The sequence below is a fragment of the Odontomachus brunneus genome, unplaced genomic scaffold (genome assembly GCF_010583005.1).
Source record: "Odontomachus brunneus isolate Ranch 3 - 2012 unplaced genomic scaffold, Obru_v1 Obru_scaffold_063, whole genome shotgun sequence".
In the NCBI taxonomy this organism is placed as follows: domain Eukaryota; kingdom Metazoa; phylum Arthropoda; class Insecta; order Hymenoptera; family Formicidae; genus Odontomachus; species Odontomachus brunneus.
Genome location: NW_022639513.1, coordinates 1,049,590 through 1,076,319, shown reverse-complemented (window position 1 = coordinate 1,076,319; position 26,730 = coordinate 1,049,590). Strand labels below are relative to the sequence as shown.

Genomic DNA, 26,730 nt, shown 5'->3' with positions numbered 1-26,730 from the left:
TTTTTTTTTTTTTTTTTTTTTTTCGAGATCGCGAGCGATTTATGCTCCAACATCCCCGAGAGCGGCGCGTTTTCCTCGAGTGACTTTGGCGGACAAGAGACCATAGCCGTGTGAGTGAAAGCGTCGCCGTAGTGGATGCAGCTCCGCGACTGCACCTGTCGTTGGCACGCGGTTGCAAGCGAGTCGCTTGAGCATTGCCGTCGCGCGTCGAAACGCAACGTCTCACTCGGTCTCACTCCGTCTCATTCGTTTTGCACCTTTCCGCGAATCAGATCGCTTTTTAATTCAATTTTGTCCGACGAAAATCTCGCGAATTCATGTGTCTTAATCAGCGTGTACGGTCGCGAAGCTTGGCTGAGATCGTTTGCAATCACTTGAATTGTAACTAATATCGACTAAACTAAAATTTCTCTCTCAGTTTCCATTCACCCACACACCCACACATACACACACACACACACACACACACACATATACGCACACTCTCTCTCTCTGTCTTTGATTTTTCTTTGATTTCTTTTTACTTTCTCACATGCTATCCTTCTCGTTTTAGTTTTTGGTTTATCCTGCGTAAGCGTCACGTAATAAGACGTGTGCGATATCACTCGACACCCACACACGTATATACACACACGTACGATGTCGGGGATATGTTCTTAACGGTGTCTGTAATATGTGGCTAACACGGAAGCTAATATGTGGTATGTGACGCACGTGGCCTTAGGGCCGGTTCAGTGTTAAGGGTTGTGACTCAAGGTGTTGTTATCGCGTTGAAAATATTCAAAAATTACGTTAACGTCGGAAAGTGTCTCGAATGAGATTAATACTTTTGCACGCGCGTCGTTCTTCGTCGCGGAGCCGGAAAAACGGTTGAGCCGGAACACTGACGCTTTCAACGCGACAAAATACCTTTTAGATATTTGACCCCAGGATATATATGTACATGTGGTTGCTCGTTGTCCCGTCATTAGAGGTTACACTCCGGCGTGACGGATTAACTTGTCGAGTCGAAAGTCATTACCGACGCGGTGTGCTTTGCTATGTGAATTAACACTACGTGCTTACGACGAATCTCGTCGGGAGAGGAGACCACATCATTGACGATGGCGCGAAGTCGCAGCCCGCAACAATAAACCTTGCGTTCGATTGTTGCGCTCGTTCGGCCATTCGTTTGCACCTCCTCTCTTCGCTACATAATCGCGAGATACATAGTCGCGCGTGTCTTGATCCACTGCAGTCCTCGCCGCGGTCGTTCCTCTCCTCCTGCTCCGGGCAATTATGTCGCGTACATACGCACACGCACGCATGCACACGCAGGTGTTAAGCGGGAAACTGATCTTCGTCCTGGGACGCCCGCGTCGGCGGCTATAAATTTTTTTACCGCCGGCGACTGAGACCCTCGAGGAAGTCCTTAATGCGATTTCTATTCGCGGCTGGATACGACCCGGCCGGAAATCTCGCCGGAATTTCGCGCCGCGAAAGGGGTTGCGAAGCTAAAGAAGAAGAAGATCCCGTATGACCCCCGCGCGACCATGTTCGGCGGGATCTCTATATGCTCGATACGACGTCGGTCGGCCAGAGCGAGGTCTATTTATTTACTTTATTTATTTGTTTCTTCTAGGTACGCCCTCCGGAAATTCTGAGGTCTCACTTTAATCAGAATTGTACACGGAGAAAATATTGTAGTAAAAATTGCGGCAAAATTATCTCTCTTTCTCTCTTTGCAACGGTTTTTTTTTTTAAGCTAGACTGTGGAATTGTAGTATAAATTATTATACACTGAGAGAAAGAAATATCTGGAAGATAAGAAATATTTATTCGGTGAGTATTAATGACGTGTTCATTTAAATCTAAATTCCTTTATTTAAAAGGAACAAACAATTACAAAAGTTTTGTTTCAATTTTTACTACATTTTCTCCGTGTGCAGAAGCAGAGTTAAGGTATACTCGTATCTATCTTCCGCTTCGTTTTACGGACTCTCCATCGGCAACGTGCAATCGATTGCTCAGTTGCAATTAATTACACTTTGCATGTAACTTAATGAGAAACGCGCTCTAATATTATACGCGTCGATCAGCGGTATTCGACGTGTTGGCAGACTTCATTAAACAATTCGTGTCCTGTTAGCGACTTAGTAACTCGAAACTCGATTAACTCATCCCTGGACCTTTCGTGCGATAATACAAAGGAAACGGCGATGTTATTCGCACGTCGGTCGGCGTTACCGCTCGATCGCTCCCGGCAAGACGACGTATCACATATAGATGACCGAATTCCTGCCAGATGTGTCATTTCACGTGACTCACGGGTACCGCGCGCGGTTCCCATAAGACACTCGACCGTCGGGCCTTGAATTGTTCGATCGATTACCCTTCGACGCTTTATGCGCTACCAAGTCCGATGAAGAGACACCCGTGCTTGACCGCCGTTAGTCTCCACGGTGTCTCTTTCTCCTTTTCCCTCCCTTAGCAGCGTGAAACGATAGTACGTCATACACCGATATGCCACGATAAGTCAGCCGAAGCCTCTCGCGAGTCTCTCGGTTTGTACGGTCGTTTTGTATAAAAGTCGCGACATTTCTCTTTTCAAGCAAGTTTCTGGACAGTTTAGCGAATTCAACGACATCTCTATGCACGAGTTTCAGTATTGAGAGAGCTGTCAAATTTTTATATGCAAATACGAGATATTTAAATATGTGATTTTGAAATATTGAGATATGTGTATAAAAGTAACTTACAATATTATTGTATTGTGTAAGCTTGTTAGAAAAAGTGTCGCAACCTTTCTGCAAACGATCGCATACGCCCGACACCCTGCAGTTGTCTTGAAGGGATGACTTTCGACCATACCAGTCAACCAACTAAACCCCGTAATTGTCCGCACGATAACGTCGTCGTGACTCCTAGGTTAGATTAGTATTGCCGATTAGTATATACCGATCAACTTGCGCGCGTCTACGAGCTCGATTTCTCTCACCAGATCGCTCCGCCGTCAATAGTCCGCAGTTGACCGGTGCAAAACACGTCTTGTTTTTGTTCACGTGATGGGTTAAGTAGGAGAACTAGTAGCTGGTGCTGGCAATTTCCTCGATCGGGAGCGTCGCCGATTCCTAGCAGTGCACGTGTCATATACGAGTCAGTGTAATTAACACACTGTAATGAAGGCCTTTACGCCTTTAAGCACACAGGATTGCGTGCGAAGGAAGGTAACGCGAGAGTCATCGCGAGACCGTCGTTTGTCCGATCGATCGCTGCGCGTTTAGGAGGAGATCCTTCCCAACGATCCAGCGCGGTGTTCGAATGTTATTTGATACGTGCGTTAACCTGAGTCGAAATCTTCACCCTATTTCTGGCCTCAATATTCCATTCAGTGACTACTTTAATACTCCGAAACCTGTCTATTTCTTTTGACCTCTCTTGATTCCACTTAACCCTTTAAGTATCACTGGTAGCAATAGGGACCACTTAGGATCGGGCAGTTGAAATCTTATAAATGTGTTATTTAGAGTGTTTTTGACAATATTTCATTAAAAAAAAATTACTAGAATGTTCCATGAATTATGCGCCTTAAAGTATTAATCTTTACAGAGAAAAAAGGATATCTAAAAAATAAATTTTATATATATATATATATATATTGTTTTACTAATAATACATGCACTGAAATACTTGAACATTTATTTGCGGGATATAAAGTTCACTTTTGTGAAATGAAGTTTGTTTCTGCGAATAAACTTTATATCTTACAAATAAAGAGAGCAGTCAAGCTTTTAGTCCTATTTTGTAGCATTTAAAATTTTAAATTATTTTTTGATAAAATTGCAGCTATTGATGGATAGATTAAAGATGTATAAATATCAGAGTGATCATCATTTGGGACAAGTTCATTTCATTTAAATGAAATGAACAATTGTTGTCAGAAGTTGAGATTTAAAAAAAAAATGTATATTTTTTTATTTGGCAAATATTTTATGTCAAAGTTAAATAAGTATATTAGTAACCACCGAATAAATTTTTTTTTTTTTATTTTTTACATGTTTGTTTTCCAGTGTGCTAACTTTGTCCTCTTTAGAACCTACAAGTGGCATTTCCTGTGTTTTCTGCCATTTAGAGGCGCTAAGTAGGACTCCAGTTTCCACATGTACGTTAAACATACACTGGTCCTTTAGAATGTACAGACGTTAGTAAGTTTAGGTCGAAAGAGAATAAAGGGCTAAAATTTCGACTCGGAAAGTTAGCGAGCGGACGCTTTTCCGTCGCGGAAACGACGGAACTTTGCCATAGAGAAACGGAACGTGCGCAACATTAGGTTCCCGGTCGAATAGAAGATGCGCGGCACAGTTCGTTGCAACGAGGAAGGAAAACGGAAGTGGACGACGAGGAGGGAGGAAAAAGAGAGAGAGAGTGAGAGAGAGAAACAGCATATGTAAGAGAGAGAGAGAGAGAGAGAGAAACAGAGGGAAAGGAGAACCGTTTTAGCCGGGATGGATTCGCGCCGGTCATCGCCCGGAAAAGTTCCGTGTTTGTTTTCGATCGGGGGAGAGACAATAATCGGGAAATCTTAGGCGTGTTTATTAAAGTCGCGGGGTCGAAAGAACTCGAACTGTCGTCCTCCTTTCAAAGATCGAACGCACGAAGTATATCGGTGAAGCGAATAAAATTATTGACACGTGAGAGCTTTCCCCCTGATATTCTCGCAAATTTGTGAAAATTAAAACCATTTCTTCGCGCCGCTGCAAACGGAAGCGTGCTCTCTCGTAGGCTCGCGGATCGCGAGCTGATAAAATGGAGAAACTGTGTACACTTCCATCACCGCGTGCGACGCCGGGACGACGGGATTATTGATAATGTTAATATCGAGAGACAAGAGGAAAGGAGGACGATATTCTCGGGATTTCATGTCTCGTCGTTTCCTTCCCGGCGACGATTCAGCCGGGAAGAAAGGCGATCGCGGCGCGCGAGAAGAGGACGTATACCCCGGCGGCGAATTGGATCGCACATTACCGGTCCTGTTTTTCGACGACAATCCGATGGACGCTCGTAAATACGGTCATTGTGATCGCGAGCGATGCGATTGAAGCTGGACGGATGTAGGTCGGGAAAATACCGCATTCGCGTTGCCGAGGGGGTGAATCCAGCCCGAGCTCTCACGGTCGATCGCCGGTTCGCGATTGCTGCACGCGAGCCGCTCTGCGGTTCTCGAAAACTGCGCTATCATCTTTTACGGAGCGCGATTCACCGACTACTAATGCCGACTATACTAGTCTGCGCGGCTAACTTCGGGTATTCGTCGTGAAACTAATAAAGGTTAACCCTTTTAGCGCGCCGAGTCGGCTAGGCCCTATCTTGTCCACTCTGAATTTTCTGGGGCGAAATCATACCTGAGACGAGTGACAAATGTCACCCAAAGCGAGCAAGTGTGAATGTCTCACTCAAGTGAATTCTTATTCTGTGAACGAGTGAATGTTTCAGTAGATTGGGCTGAATCTGTCCCTGCGGAACGGCGGAACTCATTAGCAGGGAAGCTTTTATGGAATTGTTGAAATGGATTCTTCGATCGGAATAATTTTGTTTTCCTTACACACGCGGAAAAATATACACTACGTTCAAGTAAATGTTTCAAGTATTTCATAATTCATATACCGGAAAATCTGTCATAAATTTGTCATAAGCAGCAAATTTATTCAATATACATTCTAAATCGTAGTAGATTCGTCAAGAATATTAGATAAAAGAAAATTTGATTTGCTTGAGTACACAAAGTTGAATCGACTTTTTCTTCGATAAAGTTTTACAATATTCCTATAAAGAAAAAAAATCCTCTGTTTGAATATATAATAATAAATTTTTTTCAAATTCTTTTGTGATGAATATATTTTAAAAGTTATCGAGAAAATATTCTTTTTCCAATATTGAAATATTCGAATAAAAAAAGCTTAAAAAAAGCAAAGTAAACCGAGTAATCGCCTTTGTTAGCAGTATAATGCTGTTTTTCTGAGCGCTAAAAACACAATAGAAATCTAGGGGATAACGGAGTTGTATATTGATTCGTTCCGAACAATTCCATAATACATTGAGAAAAAAAATACAGGAATATTCTTTTACGGGATATAAAGTTTATTCGCAGAGATGAATTTCATTTTGTATAAAAATAAACTGTGTTTCACAGAGATCACAACTTTATATCCGGCAATTAAATTTTCAAGTCCTTTTCTCAGCGTAGTTGCCCAGTTCACTCTTCAATCCGGAGCGGAAACGTTCGTTCGACTCGATTTGGAGTGAGAATTTGTTCTTATAAGTGAGAAGTCACTCGAATTCGAGCGACTCGGTTGTGTCGCGCCGCTTTCCCAGTAGAATTTTACTCCAAGAAATTCAGAGGATGCACTGAGTCACAAGACGGGGTTTGGACACATTTCGAGCACCAGAATTGCAGCGCTGCTGACGCATTTGTATATAAATCGGTTGTGACAGAAGTCGAAATGATAGTAGAGTGTATTGATACGTATTAACATGTCGTCACGTTATCTTACATTTATTTTCGCACTCTGTACTGTCGATTTCTACGCAAATGCGTCAGCAGTGTCTCACAATTTTAACATTTTGATGCGCCCCATAACTTCAGTGCTCGAAGTACGTCCAAACTGTTTTGTGACTTAGTGTCAAAAACGCACGACGAGTCAAAGACGAGAGAGAGAGAGAGAGAGAGAGAGAGAGAGAGAGAGAGAGAGAGAGAGAGAGAGAGAGAAAGAGAGAGAGAAAAAAGAAAGAGAGAGAGAGACCCTGAATTTGTGTCGTCGTTGCGATGAAAGATTCATCGACAACGAGACTTCGACACGTGAAGCCGTCGTATGCAGTTATTAACAAAGAGTGCTGTTAATTCGGCGGTCGCACGTCCCCGTTAGAATTGATAGGAACATAATGGCGTTTGGTTTGCGGTATTCGCGCCGCGATAATCGCATGCGCGCGCTCTCGCGGCCAAGTGGCGCGAATTATCGAGTGACATACACTGGCGTCATTAGAGCTTTGTCGGATTTTAATGCAGCCATTGTTGGCGCGTGATATTATTTGTCGTTAAATGTCAGTATCGTCGTAACTGTGTTAACCGTCGAGTTCAATATGAGGTATGTGAACGCGGCCTCGCGGAATATAATAAACATTCATAATGTATCTAAATGCTGTGACTAATGCAATGTAGCAAAGCGCGCGGCATCCGATCGACCCGCGTGCATTTAATTGCTCTCCCTTCCCCCCTCTCTCTCTCTCTCTCTCATTCACTCACTTACCTACTCTCTCTCTCTCCTCTCTCTCTCTCTCTCTCTCTCTCTCTCTCTCTCTCTCTATTCTACTCTACTCTCTTACTCTCTCCACTGCTCCATCGGAGTTTCGCGTTGGAATTTCGCCGGAAACGCTGTTCCAAACGCCCTGCTCTAACGGGTAACACCGAAGTAAAGCGCGCTCGCGCGCGGGGTGGTATCGTATCTGGGTTGATGTAATACATGCGTACGCATCTCATACGCACGAGACGTGTCTCATTCGCACAGGACTGCATATGGTCAATAGCACGTACGCGAGAATCGCAAAACGCCGCTGCCGCCGAGACCAAGATAATCCTCGGGCTCCTTCTGATTCTAGGGTGCTCACCATCAGCTCGGACCTGCCCACTGTTCTGCAAGTGTTGAACGAGGTCGTACCTAATCTAGAGGAGGTAAGTTTCCGAGTTTTAATCTCGTTAATCCCTCTCCCCTTTTTCTTTCCTTTTTTTTTTTGTCGACCCTTCGATCGTTTGCACGTAACAACTTCGTACTCTCTGGTTTCCTTCCTCCCTCAAGACTGGAGAAGTAGAACGACCGACAGACCGAGTCGCTCGAATTCGAGCGACTTTTCTGCTCGTGTATTCTCCGCTCTGAATTGCCGAGTGAATGTTTCCATTCGAAATTGAAGAGCGAGTCCAGTGCACTTCGCCGTTTCGCACAAACAAATTCGCTCTAATCGATCGAAACGCTCACTCGCACGGATTAAAAGTCCCCTCTGAGTTCCAGCTAAACATTCGCTCTGGCGATTCCGAGTGCCGGTGTGTTTCCGCTGTCGCTCCGCGAGTGGGTTCTCACTCACTCGAGTCTTGAGTGAGCCTTCACCTCGAGAAATTCAATATTTCCGCGCGCTTTTTTCGCGACCGCGACAAAGTCATGCCCGTCCGACGCGGGTCACAGTGGAGTCGGCTGATGCATTGAGATTTCCACGATTTATTGTAGACACGGTTTCAGAACGGTTCCCGTCATGGTAGCGACGAGATCGACGTACGTATGTTGGTGCATCAGAGCCAAGCGGGATGCATCATCGGCAAAGGCGGCCTGAAGATCAAGGAGCTGCGCGAGGTGAGTCACTTTCTCAATAATTAACCGCGCGACTCGTAAGACGTTCGACGCGTTTCTTGCGTCTCTCGCGAAAAGCCGGCCGCGTACCGACGGTATTAGTTAACGACACTCGCGGGATTTCGTATAGAACGCAGCGACCTGAAAACGTGAAATAACGTGTCAACGCGTAAGAAGGAAAAAAAGGATGAAAAAAGAAGACACGCTTGACGTTGGACAATTAATTCTTTTTTAATTAGCGATCTCTCCCCAAACACCATAGCCTCGATTTTACATAACAAGCTCCATACCCGTCCGGGTTTTCCAGCGAAGGGCTGGCTGGCTGGCTGGCTAGTTTGCCAGCCCGTTCTGAAATATGCAACGTGGCCAAGTGGCTCGTTACGTTTCCGCGTTCGCGAGAAACAAAACTGAACGTAGCCGACCGAGCTTTTGTCCCGCCTCGAATCGGTGAGTGCTTCAGTCGAGTCTTGGAGTGCTGTGACTTTCTGCACGGCCTCGTCCTTCTTTTCGCTCTCTCCCTTCCCTTCATCTCGTGCTCGACGATTTTGTCACTGACGTATGTGTGTCGGAGAGGTCGATACTTTGAGAGCCGGTGCGATCTCCTCGCGCGAGACAACGCCGTATTTGCGAATGTGCCAATTTTTGGCGACACTCAGCGCTGTAGGATCGTCTTCTGAACGCAGTGAGACTAATTAAAACGATTGTCGTGCGTCACTGGTGAAACGGAATTGAAGATAGAACATTTTTCAGGCGTATTTTTACACTTTACGCGATTTCCGTTTTCTATCGTTATTTCCGTATTCTGTCGGTTCACCAGCTGGCTTTATAAATTCGCGAGAAATTTTATTCGCCGCGCAATTCCCCGCAGAAAGAGTGCGCATTGTCATTATTTTACGTTCTCATTTGCAAACGAATTTAACGAACCTCCATGTGGCGCCTAGTATATCGGCGCTGAATAACGTTGTTTGGAAATTTACCGAAAACTTATTCGTAATTTCGTCAGTCTTAACATCCTCCCTCGGTGAAGAGCTGCCGGGATAATTAGTCCATTAGAGTTTAGTTAACTGCTGCGTCAGGTAATACATTTAAACGTATTGCTCGAGGGGCAAGAGCAATCGAGTTTCGAAACACCGTCGGTGCGGCGCGCGGGAAAAAGTCAAGATAAACCGGCGAGGGAGCTCGAAACCTCGCGTTTGATCATCGATCAGTCATCGTGAGCCGCGATCACGCGTAATATTTTCATCGTTCGACTCGCCCTGAACGTTTCTTTCGGTGAAATTTTACGCGGAACAAGTGAAAATTCGTGGCCTCCCATGCATACGTATATTTTTTATTTTTATTATTTTTCTGACTTTAGACATTTTTCTGTCTCGGTGCAGTGAGCAAACCGAATGTTTGTTTTAATTAGATTGACACGGAAACGCTAGACTTATTAGGATTCAGGACATGCGCTCTGAACAAATTTGACGCTTGCGATGAATTTGTGATAGATCCACGGATGTAGGTATATCAACTCGTGAGATACTTGAAACAGGCAACATTCACTCGAATGCAGTATGTATTTTCCTGTGTGTAAGCAGCCGTATATGACGCACATAACGTAGATAATAAAAGCAACCGCCGCGCGTCAAGGGGAGACGAGCGCGGGGGTGGGTCCTCCACCCCCGCGGATACGAACGGGGAACGGAAGACACGGCACCACCACTCGGCGACATCGCCAAGTCGTTTTATTTCGACTCCCGGGACCTGTGGTAGGGGGGTAACTTTATTGATTCCGAACGCGGGATTCCGGCGCGCTTTTTTTCCTGTCATAGGGGATCCCGTTTAACTGCCAGAAAACGCGCGCTCTCCCGATCGCCGCGCTCGCGGCTTTCCCGTCGTCGTCCTCTCCGTGAGAGGCGAGGCGAGGTAAGGATTGAACGGTTATTTATTATTCCGCGCGAGTACGATCTCGTGCGCGCGCGCGAAATTGTCCCGGGTTCTATTTTTTTCATCCTTTCCAACGCGCGTGGCGCCACGTCGAGTGGAGCGAGAGACGTCTCTTCTTCGTGACGTTTGTCGAACGAAAACTGCCGAGGACCGTCGTAATACGCGCGTAATGTACGCGACCCCCAATCGACTTCGTTAGATCCGCGATTCTCTGCGAATTTCCCGCCACGGCAAGCCGAGCGAATGCGCGCGGCTATTTGCCGCGCGAATTATTGTGGCACGGGCCGATACAATGCGTTAGCGCGCACGCACGTATTTCTGCCCGACGTATTTCTCGCCGGACAATGCACGAAACGATGGCGAATTGTGGGCGATCGAAATTTATCGATTGTCCGGCTGCGAGCGTGGTTGTTCGCTCGCGAGAGGAGCTTATCGCCCGTAATTAACTTTCGGCTTTTCAGTCGCCTGGTAGTCCTCGCATTCAATTCTAATTCACGACGTTGAGCTGTGTGTGTCACCCCAATGAAGTCCTATTAAAGATCACCACAACTCGGACTAAATTTTCACAGTGGCAAAGGGAGGGAGGGGGTCTTGGGATAACTAAGGATTAACCACTTTCAGTTATTTGATATCTGAACATCCAATGTATAATGAATTAATTTACAATTATCTTGATGTTTTATCATGTAACGTGTGCAGGCTGGCAATGACACATTGCGCGGATCTAGGATTAAATACGGCTGACTTTGCTAAAAAGTATCCGCGTTCGTTCGCAACCTTGCTCGCGTAACATTCTTCTGTGCGCGCTATCGAAACGGTACTCCTGACGGTACGAGGTCTATGCAAATAGAATGACTGATAGGCCCGAATGCTCCTTGATAACGACGATCGAAGAATGTGAAAGGAATACGAGATGCGAGAGGGAGAAATATGCATGACGCAAGGCGATGACACGAGGCTCGAATGCGCTTGCATCTGTGAGTATAATGCGAACACGATGGTACACTTTGAACCTTCAAAAGGATCCGGGGGTTGGGAGAAAGGGAAATCGACGGCGTGGAGCCGGCGGATGAGCAAACCGTCGAATCGATGCAAATCCGAGTCGGTCTTTAATGGTCTTTACGCGCGCGGTTTGTCCAAGATCGCGTAATAAACGATGCAGCGAGCTGTGTTGGCTGCTAATCATTATGGATATATCGTTTCTCTCCCTCTCTTGTATATAGATTTTTTGTCATTCCGTCCATAAAGCGATACACTTCTGCAATGTATAAATATAAAAAACAGACAGAGAAGAAAGGAGAGGAAAGGAGCGAGAAACACGCAGCAAACGTTGTTGCATCGCGAAAAATCCAGAGAGCGCAATGCATCCTGTCAATTGGAATAAAACTTTGATCTCCTACTCGGCCGTTTAATTTTGCAAAAGTTTCTCGATGATACACCGCAGATTCATTGTGTCCGTTTCAAAGCGGCTGGCCAGACCGTCCGATAAAAATGCTAGCGATTCGGGGCAGCAGCCAGGTATACATATAAATAAAATGCTCGACGCGTTTCACCGTCGAACAATCATCCGAAGTGTCGAAATTTTAGTTTCAAATTAACCTTGCAAATTCTGTCAAGCTTGGAATAATGGTCATTTATTACCACGTTCTTCCCGTTGAATTTTCTTTAAAAAAGGACTTGAAAGTTACTTAACGTTCGACTATCTCAAAAAAAAAAAAAAAAATATATATATATATATATAAGATTAAGTTGAATAATAAATTTGACTTTGTCTTAATCTCTTTTTATTTTTTATTCGTGTTGGAAAAAAGTACAGGACATATATATGAAATATATATCTGATATATATTGACATCGCGCGCGCGACACTATTGTGCCGTTGAATCCGGAAATATATGAAATATCGTAGCTTACGTTCTCCATCCTGGATTCCCAATGCAGCATCCTACTACTGGATACACCGTTATGACACTCCGGATACCAGTTTGTAACACTGACTCTCGTGTAGATACAAGTTGATAAAAAAAACACACACACACGTTAATTAACGCGACGTCGCTGACAGTCCGATTAAATATACAGAGGCTCCTGCAATATTTTGCATGAAATATAATCCCCGATAGACCGATGTACGTAAACTTTACAGCAACTCTAAGTATATTAAACGAGATTCAGCAACGTTGAGTCCCTTAATAAGATTACACTCATATTTATCGCATTCAAATGGTATTCAAATTCAAGAATTCATAGTTTATCACTAGACAAGTAATTCAGTAGCTTCATAAATCTTCTGTTATTCGTCAACTAGTACTTACCCATTTTTAACCCCATCAATCTTCATTTAATTATTTAATATTTTTCTCAGTCACATACTCTATTTAATGAATAAGTTAAGTAATTAATATAATGCTGACTGAAATTAATAATACAAATAAATTGCAGACAGAATATATTGAGATAACCGAATGTTAAGCTGCATTAATATGCTCTTTATTACTAATATTAAAAACATTAAATTGAATATGTTATATTAAATAATATTAAATAAAATATTTTAATGCTCTCTTGAACGAGTGATTTTCCAAGATTTTGCCACGTAAAAAAAATGGCAATAAGCTACTATTTGCACCTCCTGCATCAAGGTAGAATAACGGTGTTATCTCCTCCTTAGATCTCTTCAGATCTTCAGATTCTCTTCATTGATCCTTTAAGTTTGATGAAATTTACCAGGATTGATGTAGAAGCAAAATTTCGACTCGGAACAGTAAGATTGACACGGTGACGCTAGATCGAGGCACGTTCTCGACTCGCGAAGAACACTTTTGCGCGAAAGGGTGGTTCTTCTTAGCCCTCCGGACTAAGTCGCACACCTAGTGGTGGCGTTTGGTCATACACGGGTGTCGCATCGAGCGCACATTCGAGCGTACACGAGGAGGAAGCCATATGTTCGCTTGGTGGCTAATCATCAAGCGCTTAATGCAGCTCGTCGCGTGCTAACCACACGTGGCGTGCTGCGTGTCATCGGCCAAGTGCATTCTAGCATGCGGTAGCAACGTGTGTCCGCTGCTCGTCGACATGTCCACGATCGCACGATATGCACATACGCGATGCAGAAAATGCGTATCCGCGCGTCGCGATGGCCGCAGAAGCCAGCGCGCAATAAACTCTTGTTAACTGTCCTTTAATGTCATTAGCATATTGTTACAACGCCGCACATTCAATTGGTTAAGGCTCCCGGCTATTCGCCGTAGAATTCTTGATCGATGATGTCAGAAGTGAAAAAATAAGAATTCCTGCGAAATACGTGGAAATATTTCAGAAGATATATCTCCGTGAAATGACACAATCGATCGAGCAAGTCTATAAAATAGTCTGAACGTTTTTCTTTTCCTCCAACAATCAATAAATCAATAAATTACTGTGAAAATTAATGTGACAAGCAACCTATTTTCACTTTTCTCATGATTCTGTCACTTTAATTTTACGATTATTTATTGATTGTCGAAGTAAAAAGAAAGCTGCTTGATCGATTGCAAGTGTCATCTTGTGAACATATCTTTTTATTTCTGCGTATTTTGTAGCGTGTGTTTTCTCGCTTCCGACGTCATAAAGCAAGAGATGGCCACGACAAATAGCCAGGAGTCCTAAAGCTATACGTTCAGCCTTTTTACGCGTTTAGATCCAATGATCCGCTCTTACAGGTTATTTTTATGTAATATTTTCTGATTGTTCGTGTCAATTTTCGCAGTTATTCTCTGTGATTGGAGTGCACTTTAAATAGATGCGGGAAAATAGCAATCAAAGGCGCAATAGGCGTTAAACACCGACTTCTGCTGAACGCCATTGCGTCGCGCAATGATCCTCGCCTCGCGTCGATGCGTCATTGAGGTCGCGTGCCGCACTTGCGTCATTAATCACACAAAGATCATGAAGGTTGCTCTGACAACTCCCAGAGAATCATTCGCAACAGGTATGCGTTTGCTTGTGGCGTGTCGCGATTTGAAATTCGCGATATCTCGAAGTTTATATATCGATAAAAGCTTATTATTACGACGCCTGAGGCTGATTTTGCCGAAAGAATGAAGGTACAGTCGCGTGGAAAGTTTTCTCAAGGCGTTTCTACGCGGCATCTGACTTCTTCTTCTTCTTCTTCTTCTTGTCGCAATGTTTCCTCGCTTCGCTTCGTTCAAGTAGTCGGCGCAAGTTTCGTGCGTTTAAATAGGCGAACGAGAGAGGGCGATGCACTGAGTTAACGGACAGGGGCGAGTGAAAAAAGCTCTTCCAACGAAGCTCGAAATTAATTCCAGGAAGGTACGGCAGATAATTATGCACACGCGATGCCTTTATTATCCGCTGACGCCGTTTTGTCTACAGCGCGCGTTCGTTGCACGAGGCATGAGAGGCGAACTGAGAGAGTAAGACGGAAAGTCGAGGGGAACAAAACGTTGCACCGCAGACTGCAAAATTACGTCTATGTGGTTTTCCACACGCGCGCGCGCGCACACGCCGGTCGTCTGATGTTTATGCACGACCTTTTCTGTCACGTGAACCGGAAACTGCGCAACAAACAAACGATATTCTTTTTCTTACGTCGGTGAGAGAGCGTACGTTAAAACACGCGAGAAGAGACAAGAGAGGAAGGAGAGGTGGAGACAAAACCAATTTACGCGCAAATATTTTCAATTGCGAGAGAGAGAGAGAGAGAGAGATACATCGCGCTGTCTGACGGACAACTCGTTGCAGATAACGCTGGATTGATCCGCGCAAGCGTCGTATTTATTTGCAAATTAATTGCTATCGCGATTCGGGCTCCGTATGCAAATACACCGCGACGGCGGTCGAAATAAATGGCGTGTGTTTCTATAAATGTGACGGCGGCACGCGCTAAACGCGGCTCAAACAACCGCGATATTTGATCGTCGCGGGCAAGAACCGCGTCTCTTTGATGCCCGCGGAATATTTCATCCAGCCTCTCTCCCGATTGAACTGTACGATTAATTAAAGTATCAAAATGTTTGCCGCGCATATTCCACTGGGAGTGGAAACCCTCGCATCCCTCGCATTTCTCGATAATGAGCAACGGCGAGTACATGTTTCTACATGCTCTTTTGACGTTTCGATTCTGTCTTGACGTAAAAATAATCCCTGGGAAAAACGGGAAAAATTCCACTCGTTCTCACTCCACAACGCAAATCGAGCGTCTATAATTTGAGAAAAGAGAGAGAAGAACGGTTTCCCTTCTAGTGTGGTTTACATTTAAAATTGTCTCGAGTTCATCTTCATATTCTACGTATTATTTCACTGGCTACGGAGTATATCTGAGTTATTCCTTTCAGTAGTGTTTCCTCAAGACATTCTTAAATATAAAGATCGGACTGTGAATACCGGTCCTAGGCTCCTAATTGTCGTCGTCGTCGTCGTTGGTCGTTTTACCGCGCTGGCGAGAGTGTACGCGGGCAATATGTGTTGCTATGGGCCCTTTCTGGAAGGTCCGCGCGGCACGCAATCCCCGAACAGGTGCTGTCGAACCTGGTAACGGACGGTTCCGAACAGCTGCCACGCCAGGTGTAGCTTCTAGTCCCTAAACTCGACGACGCTCTGCGCGGCGAGCGCGCAGTGTCCACGCACGAGCACCTTAGTCTCCCGTTCCCCCCTGCCCTTTGAAGGCATTGCTGCAGCGGCAGCAGCAGCAGCAGCAGCAGCAGCAGCAGCAGCAGCAACAGCAACTCGTCCCTCCGCAGCTGATCCGGCGAACTTGCTCGCGGTGTGCCCAATGTCGCGTTTTGCATGCCGCTTTCGTAGCAAACCAGAAATTCGCGACTCGCTGTCGCGCAGCGAAATCCGTGAGAATCCGTATCGCAGCTACGAAACTAGCAGGCACATGAGAATTTGATTAACGAGTAGAGCGGAACGTGCTAGGCAACTCTGGTCGGAGACGAGAAAGAAAAATCAACCAATAGGCAATCTGCAACCGCGGCACTGCCCCGCGGGACTCCCCCTCAGACGAGATCGCGGATCCGCGGAACAGGTTCCTGTCGTTTAACCAGCGAATATTCTCGCGATTTACAATCAGACCGAGACAACGGCTGGTCCCAAGGGCGACTTAACCGGGCGCATCGCGCGGCGGAAGCGGAAACGAGCGGAGCGGCGGCGAAGCCCCCTCGTGGTTGAATGAGGCGGAGTCGCGACAGCGACCGAAATCGAGCCAGGGGCGCATGACGGCTCCGCGAACCTCTGCCACCTTTGCAGTAGTCGTTTGTACGTGCGCTCGCGAGGTTCTCCTCGCGCATCGTGTCTTCCAGTCGTCTCTTTAACCTCGATGAACGGCACGCGTTCTCTCGGTGCGCGCTCTGTTTCCGGAGGATTTCGCGGAGTTCTGTCTCTTACGGGATTCTCATCCACGATGATGGGTACGTACGTAGATTTATCAATTGGCAATTCGCGTTCGCTTTACTTTTCTTCTTGTTCTAACCCGCGAATCTCGCTTAATCAGTCGTTGACACCAAATATCGAACCGCGAGTCTCACGCTGCGTTTGGGCCCTTCGTGATCCTTCTCGTTGTGTTACGTCATTCGTCAAGGATGTTTTTTAGTTTGCTTTTCTCTTTTTTTTTTAATGCTAATACAGGCTCTCGTGAAAGCTCCGTTTACCCGTTAATTGTGTGTGTGTGAAGGTATTTTTTTTTTAAAGAAGATTTAATATAAAACTTTTCCCGTGTATTGTAACTTTAAATAAAAGTACTATCGAGAGCTATCGGACGAAACTTTGGAACATTAACTGTGGAGCTGGAGGCGAGCGAGGAGCAGCGTGCACGGCAGAGCACGGGTTCGTCTGTTTGCTCGCGTCGAGAATAGACTGTGCGAGCAAACGCGGAAGTGGACTCAAAAAGTGGAGTTTGCGCTGAGATTTATAAACTGTTTATTAAAGCGGCGCGCACGAGGAACGGGTTGGAAGCGGGCCGGGGGGAGGAAACTGCGGAGAAAAATGAGGAATAGACCCGCTGAAGAAAAAGAGAAGCTGTATTTGCTTTGGCCGCGGCTATACATACACACGTACGGGAGGATGGTTTTCAAACACGCGTATCCTCTTCCGCTTCTCCATTACGTCGACCGGCGGAACGTCGACGTCGCGAATAATCTTCGCTTCTCTCTCTTTCTCATTGCGCACGCGAGAAAATAGCTCAGCACCATCGGCTGATTCGGGCAAAAGATCCACCATTTCGCTGATATCGCTGAGGCTCGGCTGATGTGAGATAGGAGAGCTAATTGGCTAGCAGGATAAATTGGCAAAACCGCTTGTTTCCAATGTTTTCTAACAAGTTACAAAATTAAGCGAGCAAGTTTTTAAACGTGTGATAGATGGCTTTGAAATCCCTGCTTGCTTGATTCTGAAATCTGTTGAAGAAGAGTAGAAATAATTGATTTTGCCAACTTTTACCCCGGTGGCCAAGTAGCCCCGGTCTCCCCAACTCGGATTTCGAGTTAGTTTCTTAAACAAATTATACACATATAGATGTTATAATTTTATTTTTTCATTTGAATTATTTTCAATTTTTTCTACGTTTCACTGGTAAATTTCGCTAGAAACGCAAAAAAATTTCTTAATAATACGATATAAATAGCATTTGGAATAAAAGGATAGTCAATAAGTGCGAAATGTTGATCTACCTCTCGGCTACGAAATCTTGATTTTCACCATAAAATCCCCTCGGTGTATGATATATGTGACCTTATGATTAATAGTCCTTACTCGAAATTTGTATCTCACGTGAGATACTCGGATTTGAATTTCTAGTTGTATCAGAGTTTTTTGTTGAAATTACGTTATGCGTGACATTATATTTGTGACTGCAATCCAGCTGAAAAACCCTGATTTAATTCTGAATTCCAATCCGAGAGCGTCTTGCTTGAGTTTCGAGCAGCGACTATTAAGTCCTGGCCTAACTGTCCCTATTTCAAAGGAACCTCTCAGCTGCCACATCTGAATTCCCTCCGTTGCTTCTTTCACCACGTGTCGCCCCGGTCTTTTCATACGGACGTTACGCTGCAAATATCAGCGCAGATAATTCATAGCAGTCGCGGCCGTATCTTGAAGCACATATTCGATAAATTTTATCTGTAATTCAAACAACTGAGACAATTACGGCGTTATCTTCATTGTCGCGGAGATATTATTTTCGATCGACTCGTCGTTCTCAGTTTGTCGCCACGTGCAAAGTGCGGACGCGAAAGAACGAACGAAAATGAAACCGGCAGAAAACAGAGCTCTCCAACCCTTCGTCGCCGTCGGCGGATAAGACGCCGGGGGGAATGGCCGGCGCTGTTCCTTTAACGGCCGTTTTATCGGACATTGCCGATCCTATCGTTTAGTTTAGACGTCCGTAAGGAGGAACGCTAAGCGGTATCTATTCCCGCGATACCAATCGAACCCGAATGAACTTTGGACTTCGAGATTCGCTTCTAATTTCAAAGTTCAATCTCGCGTGGATATATATTTATAAACTTAAACTTATAAAGCCGAGAATTAGATTTATATAAAATTAGGTTTATATATCCAAGAATTTAGGTTGAAATTCGAACACTTCGGAGAGACACTTCTCCTCGCTTTAATCGCCTGATTCAGATAACTCGAAAAATCGCAGACCCGAAGATCTCTACAATTGTTCAGGATCGGAATTTATATCTCGCCTCCGAAGTTGCATTTTTAAGTAACCCACTGCAATTTCGGAGGCGGCGCGATGACAGTTTAACTCGTAATAGGGAATGCGCCGATGAAATTTTATACCTGGCGGATTACCTCGCGATTTTCCACGGACAAAAATCACATTTTTATCGACACGTCCCTAGGAGAACTAGCGTCAATTCGCCGAGTCCATCTGCCGGACGAGAGCGATTGGAAAGTCGCGAAAATGATGGAAAAGAAAAAGAGGAAAACGAGGTTATACAGTCCCTTTCGTTTTTAAGTCGCGCTCGGGGCTATCGAGGAGAATAGGCTAGACAGGGTGAATTTTTTGGCTCGGGAGAAAATTGATCCGGAAGCTTTTATTATGTACACTTTCCATGTCTGTCGAGAGGAGCGAGTTTTGCAGCGCTTCCCTCTGTGCTCTCCCCCTTCGTGCCCTTTCTTTCTCTCGGCGCGTCAGATTTTAATTTTAAATGGCGCCCTGTGTCGAGAGAGAGGAGCTTCGTTCGATGAAATTTTGCGCAGCGGCGATTCTTTCCTTTTCTCATCGCCCCGACGCACGTCAATGATCGCACGTCACGACGCGCAGGTCTCACATGTCTCCCGATGACGATGGCTATGATGACGGTCGCCTCGAACCATCCTTTTTCGTCCCGTCAGGCAAGAACGTTGCGCTTCGTCTTTCCCCGATCGAAACGCATTCTCCGATATTAATCCCTTATTGCCTCCCGAGAGGTGCGACGCGATTATCGAATTACCCCCGTGATAAGGGTTCTCGTGCCTGACTCTGCGCGGCGGAAGGGTGCAGGGAGAAAAATAAGCGAACGAGAGCTCGCGTGTCATTGCGCCGTACTTCACCGGCGGAAATTTATGCTGTTCGCGGAAAACGACCGGCGAAGGGGTGCATGAGCGAAAAGAAACGGAGTGGCGAATACAAAGGGGCGCTGAAGGGGGGGGGTGAGGAGGGACCTCAAAAATAGAACCCGGCCACTTTGCTGGGGGGACAATATCGTGCGTCTTAGCTTCACTCTGTAAAATAAACAGCTCCCCCTTCCCTCCCGTCTACTCCTTCGCTTTCGCCACCCCGCAAATGTCCTTTTCGCCTGTCCTCCTCCTCCACCTCCATTTTTCCTCCCTGCCTTTCTTTCTCTCTCTCTCTCTCTCTCTACAATACTACATTTTCATATATCGCGTCCGCCGTCCTTGCGCCGGGTTACGAAAGGCGAATTTCCGCGATACTTCCTCGCTTCCGCGTCACTTTATTCTTCCTGCCTTCCCCTCTGCAGCCCTCCCCGCCGCCAAGCCTCTCCCACGGGAATCTCGCATAGAGGCGATTCGTCCCGCGTGTGTACGTGCGTGCCGCATACACGTGCGCGCGCACGCGCGACAAACTCGTCGGTGCACATTCGTCGCGCGCGCGCGCGCGGGCTCTAAGACTGTTTATTAAAAAGCTTTTAGCGATATTAAACTGTCCGCGAGGAGCCCGCCTGCTCCGAGGGCGGACGAGTTCCACCACGTGGTCGTTCTCCTTTGATCATCATTATCCTCATCCGGACTGTGAGCCGGATATGAGAACGTTGAGACATCAACGGAACGATAGTTGCGCTGCGGAAAAAGGTGGTGATCGTGCAGTCACGCTGAATCGTCCTGGACTCGTGTCTGTTCAGGGCCCCTCGCGTCAAGCCGCGATTTCGCAGCCGGAGAAACGGGCTCCTCAGCGTTTCTTCTCCCTCCGTTCTCTTGTTCGTCGACGATGCCGTCTGGAGTTCGTTAAAACAGCTCTCAGGAAGAGCTGTGTGCACAACCAATGGCTGGCACCCATTATTCGGCTTCTCCCACCTATATGCCACCCTGTTCCATTTTTTTCTACTTACCCACGTTCTGAAAACTTCAAGTACTTCGCCGCTCCAACAGTGCGACTCCGACCGCGCCATAATTTTTCGACGATCGATCTTCCTCCGCCCGCATCATCCGCGCGCGAAAACGTTGACGCGACTCGTCGAACGTGACGTCCACCACACGCGCATCCGCTGCACCATCGTGCCACCTTTCCGACGTGAGCGGAATCTCTAAATTTCCCGTTGATTCGCGCCATACACAGCCTGTTCTGCACGTCGCGACCTTATTCTCTATTCTTTCCTTATTCACGAGGTAACAATCTCTTTTTGGTATTATAAGAGGCACAACAAAAGCGAGATGACGCCGTGCTTTCGCGAGAGGAAGGTGCAGTTCTTTTCGAATTAGATCGATCTGCATTATACATCAAGATAATAAAGATGAGAGAGACGCAATGGTGTTTGGCGCGCAATAACCAAGGTTGCGATTATATTTGATGAGTGAACTTTCTAAGACTGTTAGTCGCGGGACTCCCAATGCACGCTGAGCTCGCAGCACGAGGAGATCGTGCATTTGTTATTTATCCCGCGTGTGATTAACTTTTTATCGAATTCATCTGCCTCGTATCGCCGCGCTGCACTCGCGTGGTCGCGCACTTGGACCGACATTCCTCGCGAAGGCGCGCGAGGAGAGAGAAAAACAATTTCGGAACGACGAGCGCATAAATCCGCGTGCGTGCCGCGCGCTCATCTCGCGCGCATGAAATATCGCCGTCCTCGAAGGCGCGGCGGGACTGCCCCGGCCCGTTTACCGGAATATTTATCGTGTCCCTTATTTTCGCGCGCGCGCGCCAGAGTAACGCCTTAAGACGCGGACTCCGAGTATTTTGTTTCGCCCTTTGCGCTCGCCACCCCTTTGTCCAACCTGTGTACGCTGTTACACCGACGTTATCACGGTTTATTCTCTCGTCGCCAACGAGGAAAATAGCATCTTGTTACGACGCTTCGCTAAAGTGCTTTATCAAAGAGCGAAAGACAGAGAAAGCAGGGAGAGAGAGTGAGAGAGAGAGAGAGAGAGAGAGAGGGGGGATTGGAAAAATGACTGCTTCTCGAGCTACCGGAACAGAAGGATGAGAAAGATGAGAGGAGGAAGAGGGGCAAAGGAAGAGAGGGGAGGTTAGGTGCAGCAGAAGTGCAGCAAGAAGCAGCCGGGAAACTGTCGGGAACTCGTTACGTCCGTTTGAGAATCTCTCCCTCGTCCCATTTGCCCCCGCGCCTTCTCGTCTGTTCTCTTTCTTCAGGTACCTTACTTTTCCTTCCATTCTTTCCGGTGCGAAACGACCGGGTCGCCCTTACAGTGTTTTTGCGCCTGCCTTCCTCTCGTTCAACGGAAAGCGCTGAGCTTTAAATCATCATCGCGGTATCGTCTATTTGCATCGACCAGCAACGTCCTCTTAACTGCACTTGTCGATCCGTGTCGTAGTCGCGACACGGCTTAATGGCTCGCTGATCTCGCGGAATTCGCAATTGGCGGCGGAGAACTCGCTTCTCGCGGCTTTTCGACTGAGTCGCGCGACAGTTTCTCGGGGGTGATGGCGAACATTAGGTCCTTTGAAAAATTTACGCTCGTCGGCGCTCACGTCAGTGCTACGTTTGTGCAAGGAAAGAGGATGGAGTAGGAAGGGGTTGGAGAGGAAGAGAGAGAATCGAAAAGAGCGAGAGAGAGCACGATGGAATCATGGCCCTTCAAAGGCATCGGGCTTCGTATCGAGTTTCCGCTTCCTCGTAAAGAGAGGGACGGCGTGGAGAGGTCGGCAAATAGAAACAAGAAAAAATCGCATCTCTGCCGCGGCCTCTAAATGTAAACGATCCTTTGCCGTTATTGAGGAGTCGAGGAACGAGGAGGAGGAGGAGGAGGAGGAGGAGGAAGAAGACGACAAGAAACGTCTCGAATCGACTGCGTCGTGGATGCTAAACGCGTTTCTCTCAGTTGTACCATGCAAAACGGGGCTGGGTCAGGTTATTCATATTTAAATCACCGCGAGACCTAATTCGAGTGTCTCAACTTAATTAGCGCGCCCGTTGTCACCCGGTTGTTACTTTCGAGTCGGTTGTCGACCACTTCGCGCGATTCTCTACTCAAAGAACCGCGGCTACATTACAACGTCGTGGGTAAAATAGCAAGACAATGCCAACGTCGCGGTTCGTGCGCGATGAGTAGTGTTTGCGACGCGCGTAGGACCATCATCACGCCGAAGGAGAGAGAGAGAGAGAGTGTCATCCTTTGCACGGCGTCAAAGGGCTCGCGGAGAAAGAAACGAAGGTGTGCAGAACGGATATATGCACACGGACAGACAGACAAACACACGTATGCCCCGAACACACCGCGAAAGAAGGAGAATGATGGAGAGTCGCAGGGAACTCCCCGGCCGCTCGAGAAGCGCGCGCAGAGGGTTGAATGTGTTTCAAAGTTTCTACTGGCGCCGGAAGTCGGTATGGAAAGCAGATGGCCGACGGTTGACAGGAAGGATATGCGGTTTTCCACATATGTCACGCGCGACTCGCGTAGCATCCGCGCGAGCGCACGCAAACACGCACGTCGAGCTGCCAACGGAGAAGTCGTGCGGACCAGTGCAACAATGCGACCACTTTCTACCGTTTGTCCGTTTGAAAGCGATGGATCTCGAGCCGGCGAACGTGTAAGCGCCGGCACGTGGACGGCCAAGTAACATCCGCGTCGAGCGCTACAATTAGCGTCGATGGGCACGACAATTACGCGTGGCACATTGTACGTCTACTTACCTGCTCTGCCAGTCTGCCTACCGAGTGAACGAAACAGCACGTTGCTAGCCGCGCCGAAAGGACGTTGAAATAACTGCTTACGTAGCCTTATTTAAATAAGCGTTTCTTACCACGCGCGCGAACATACAATTGTCACAATTAACACTCATGGCACGACCATATTCGTCATCGACATGCACATGGTGGTCATTTAGATCTCGTCGCTCTTCCCACGCTCCCCTTCTTTTTCTGAACTTCGCGTATGTGTGTTGTTAAATTCTTATGCTCCAATTAACACTGACACACGGTCTCCTTCATTAACGTCCCCGACTGTTCCAATTAGTCCGATCGCTATTGCTCATCGATCCGCACGCCTCTTCACGGGTAATCGAACGGGAAGAGAGAGGAAAAATGTACACAGAAAGGCCAGATAGATTTACACTCTAAAAAATATAATCTCATTCTTAGCTGAGTCCTCTGAATCCTAGAAACTTTCACTCCTGTATGTGGCCTCGAGAAGGTTCTCCTGAAATCTAAAGGAAAAAATTCTAAGCGCAATATTCTCTTGTAGAATCTTACAGTAACTTTTGAAAAGGCAGAAGTTTTTGAGCTCGCGTACGAGCAATGTTTACTTGCGATAATTTAAAAGGTAAACACTAATTGATAGTGATATAATTAAGATCTCTGCAAATTGATAACATTATCTCTTATAGATAAGAAAGTCGTCTGAGGATTGACCAATTGAATAATATTCGGTATAGGTCATGAGGACTGATAAAAAAAAAAGCACATGTACGTTTCATAACTCGAGATATCTCTCTACATTTATGGCGAATTCGATTGGAAGCACTAGTGCGTAGCAATGCACACTAAGATCGATTCATAGTCTGTTCTTGTATTTCAGCTATGTTTATCTTATATTTAAAATTGTCTTACATTCATCTTTAGATGCTGTACAAACAGTTGCACTGGTTACGGAGCATTCGTTGGCGAACTTAACACGATCTTAAATATAAAAACGGTCTTAGTATGCACCGGTGCGCACTAGTGCTCGAATTCGTCATTAACGCATGTAATTTTCTCATAAATGTTTCGTAAAAATTCCCCTTTAGAACAGCCGTGGAAGCAAACTTTTGTCAGTTTGAATATCTTATTTCCGCCGTGGTGCAATCATCGCGAGATTGTCGCGCAGGGTCTTTTCCTTTTTTATTTATTTGTTGTGATTCACATGTAAATTTCGCCAAGTGTCTCGCACTAAAGCGATTCGCGGCGATTGCGTCCGGTAAAAATTCGTTCGACGGCGGGTAAGATCTCCATCCGCAATGATAAACTCTGTTACTTACATAAGAACGCTCTTGATTCGACGGTGAAGTCGGCTCGATTCGTGCGAAAGTTTCCCGTGATTTTGACAAAAACCGCCGTCTCTCGGTCGATCTTGTGAAAAAGGATATCGATACATTCGCATAAACATGCATACATAAGTATAAAATAATTATATATTTTTACAAATTTTTATAGAATCATTGATTTTAATTTGCGTATACTTTTCTCTCTTAATTCTTATAAAAATCAACATTTTCGTAAAGAAAAACTGGACATTACTTGTGACGGATTCGTCGCGTAGAAGACGTATAAGACGGAGGAAACACTAGAGGGACATCACCTAACTAAATGTGGTTGTCGCGACAAAATATTAATGTCACTTCTCGCCCATGTCTATAAAGGTCGTACACTGAGAGAAGAAATATCTAAGAAGCAAAACATATTTATTCGGGCACTGATAACACACACATATTTGCTCAAATCTAATTTTTTCATTTGAATGAGATAAACAATAGCTTTTATGAAAAACTAAGGTTTTAACGAAATATATATTAGGAAATATATTTTTTCTAACACAAATATATATATATATATATTTTTTTTTTACACTAATATAAGAAAAATATTTTACACTAATATAAGTAAATATTACAGGTACCATCCGAATAAGTATTTCTTAGATATTTTTATTTCTTAGATATTTATTCTCTCAGTGTAGAAACCATAGTATTCTGGAAGTGGTACATTGGTCTTCTTTATTGCTTGCCCATAGTCGTCAGTGCTTGAGTACATACCAGAATTCTACATAATAGAATTCTCAATGCTATTATGGTGCAGCCAAGTTTGATATACGGATCTCTTAACCATAGTACTCGTTCTGTAGAGCATAACAGAGGGACGGCAATGTTGTTGCAATTAACGCAACTATACTAATTGAATATTATATATATCATAAAAATTAGCCGTAAGAACCGCATAGATGGACATGTAACAGCCACAACTTGAATTCGCAGAAATGTTTGCCTTAATCATAAAGAATGTGGTTTTAGCAATCATGACAGTTCTCTCTCTGTGTATGGACAATTGCCGTCTCGAGAAGCAATCGCGATTGCGAGAAGCAAGCATTGTCGCGATGTGCGTTTCGTCGGTCGAGGACGAAACGGCGCGAGAACGTTCTGTCATCCACCGTCCATTTATCACATTTTCTCGCACCTACAGTGCCATCACGATTACGCGTACGTAAGAATGGACGATTGTTTTAAAATAGGTAGTAGTAAAGAGCCAATATGAACACAATCCCACCGGCGAGCAGATAGAAGGGTACACCAGGTCCTTGGACGTATTTTTCCGGCGTCTTTTTGTTGTATCCCGCCACCCAGCCCTTCTTCATCGGCTGGTTCAACCTTTCTGATTCGACGACCTCACCGACCTGGTACTTCTTCATCAGATCCAAGGCGTCGTTCGAGTGACCGACGTCATTGAAGTCCTCAGAGCCGTCTACGCCTTTGTGGTCGTTTAAGACTTCCTCACCGCCCGGATGCTCGTTGAGAAAACTGTGAACGTTGTATACTTTGTCGTGTAAGATCAGTAGGACCTTGTCCGCGTCGTTGTTATTCGCCACTTCGCTCCTGGTGTATTGTTTCTGCGGCGCCATGTCTCGTCGACGTAGATTCTCTGCTTCTTCTTGTTACAATTGCGATCTGGGGAAAAGGGGAATACATATACATGAATATGTGTATATATATACAGGGTGTCTCAAACTCTTTATCACATTAAGTGGGAATGTAGAACGAGTTGAGATGAATATA

General features: G+C 45.7%; 2 protein-coding genes across 12 annotated transcripts in view; one reads left to right on the top strand and one right to left on the bottom strand.

Annotated features, from left to right (window-relative positions):
* The window catches only part of LOC116846335 (heterogeneous nuclear ribonucleoprotein K), a 137,744-nt gene that overhangs the window by 83,222 nt on the left and 27,792 nt on the right, over positions 1–26,730 (top strand). For 10 of the 11 annotated variants that reach the window (XM_032820033.1, XM_032820029.1, XM_032820032.1 and 7 more), the window contains 2 exons: positions 7,633–7,705; positions 8,253–8,375. In XM_032820033.1, the coding sequence (XP_032675924.1) occupies positions 7,633–7,705; positions 8,253–8,375 (196 nt within the window). The remainder of the gene's footprint in view (positions 1–7,632; positions 7,706–8,252; positions 8,376–26,730) is intronic. The other variant, XM_032820040.1, reaches the window with a different exon arrangement.
* On the bottom strand, positions 25,652–26,659 carry LOC116846342 (cytochrome b5-like). Its single transcript, XM_032820050.1, has one exon. The coding sequence runs from the start codon at positions 26,574–26,576 to the stop codon at positions 26,181–26,183; it is 396 nt and encodes a 131-aa protein (XP_032675941.1). The 5' UTR covers positions 26,577–26,659; the 3' UTR covers positions 25,652–26,180.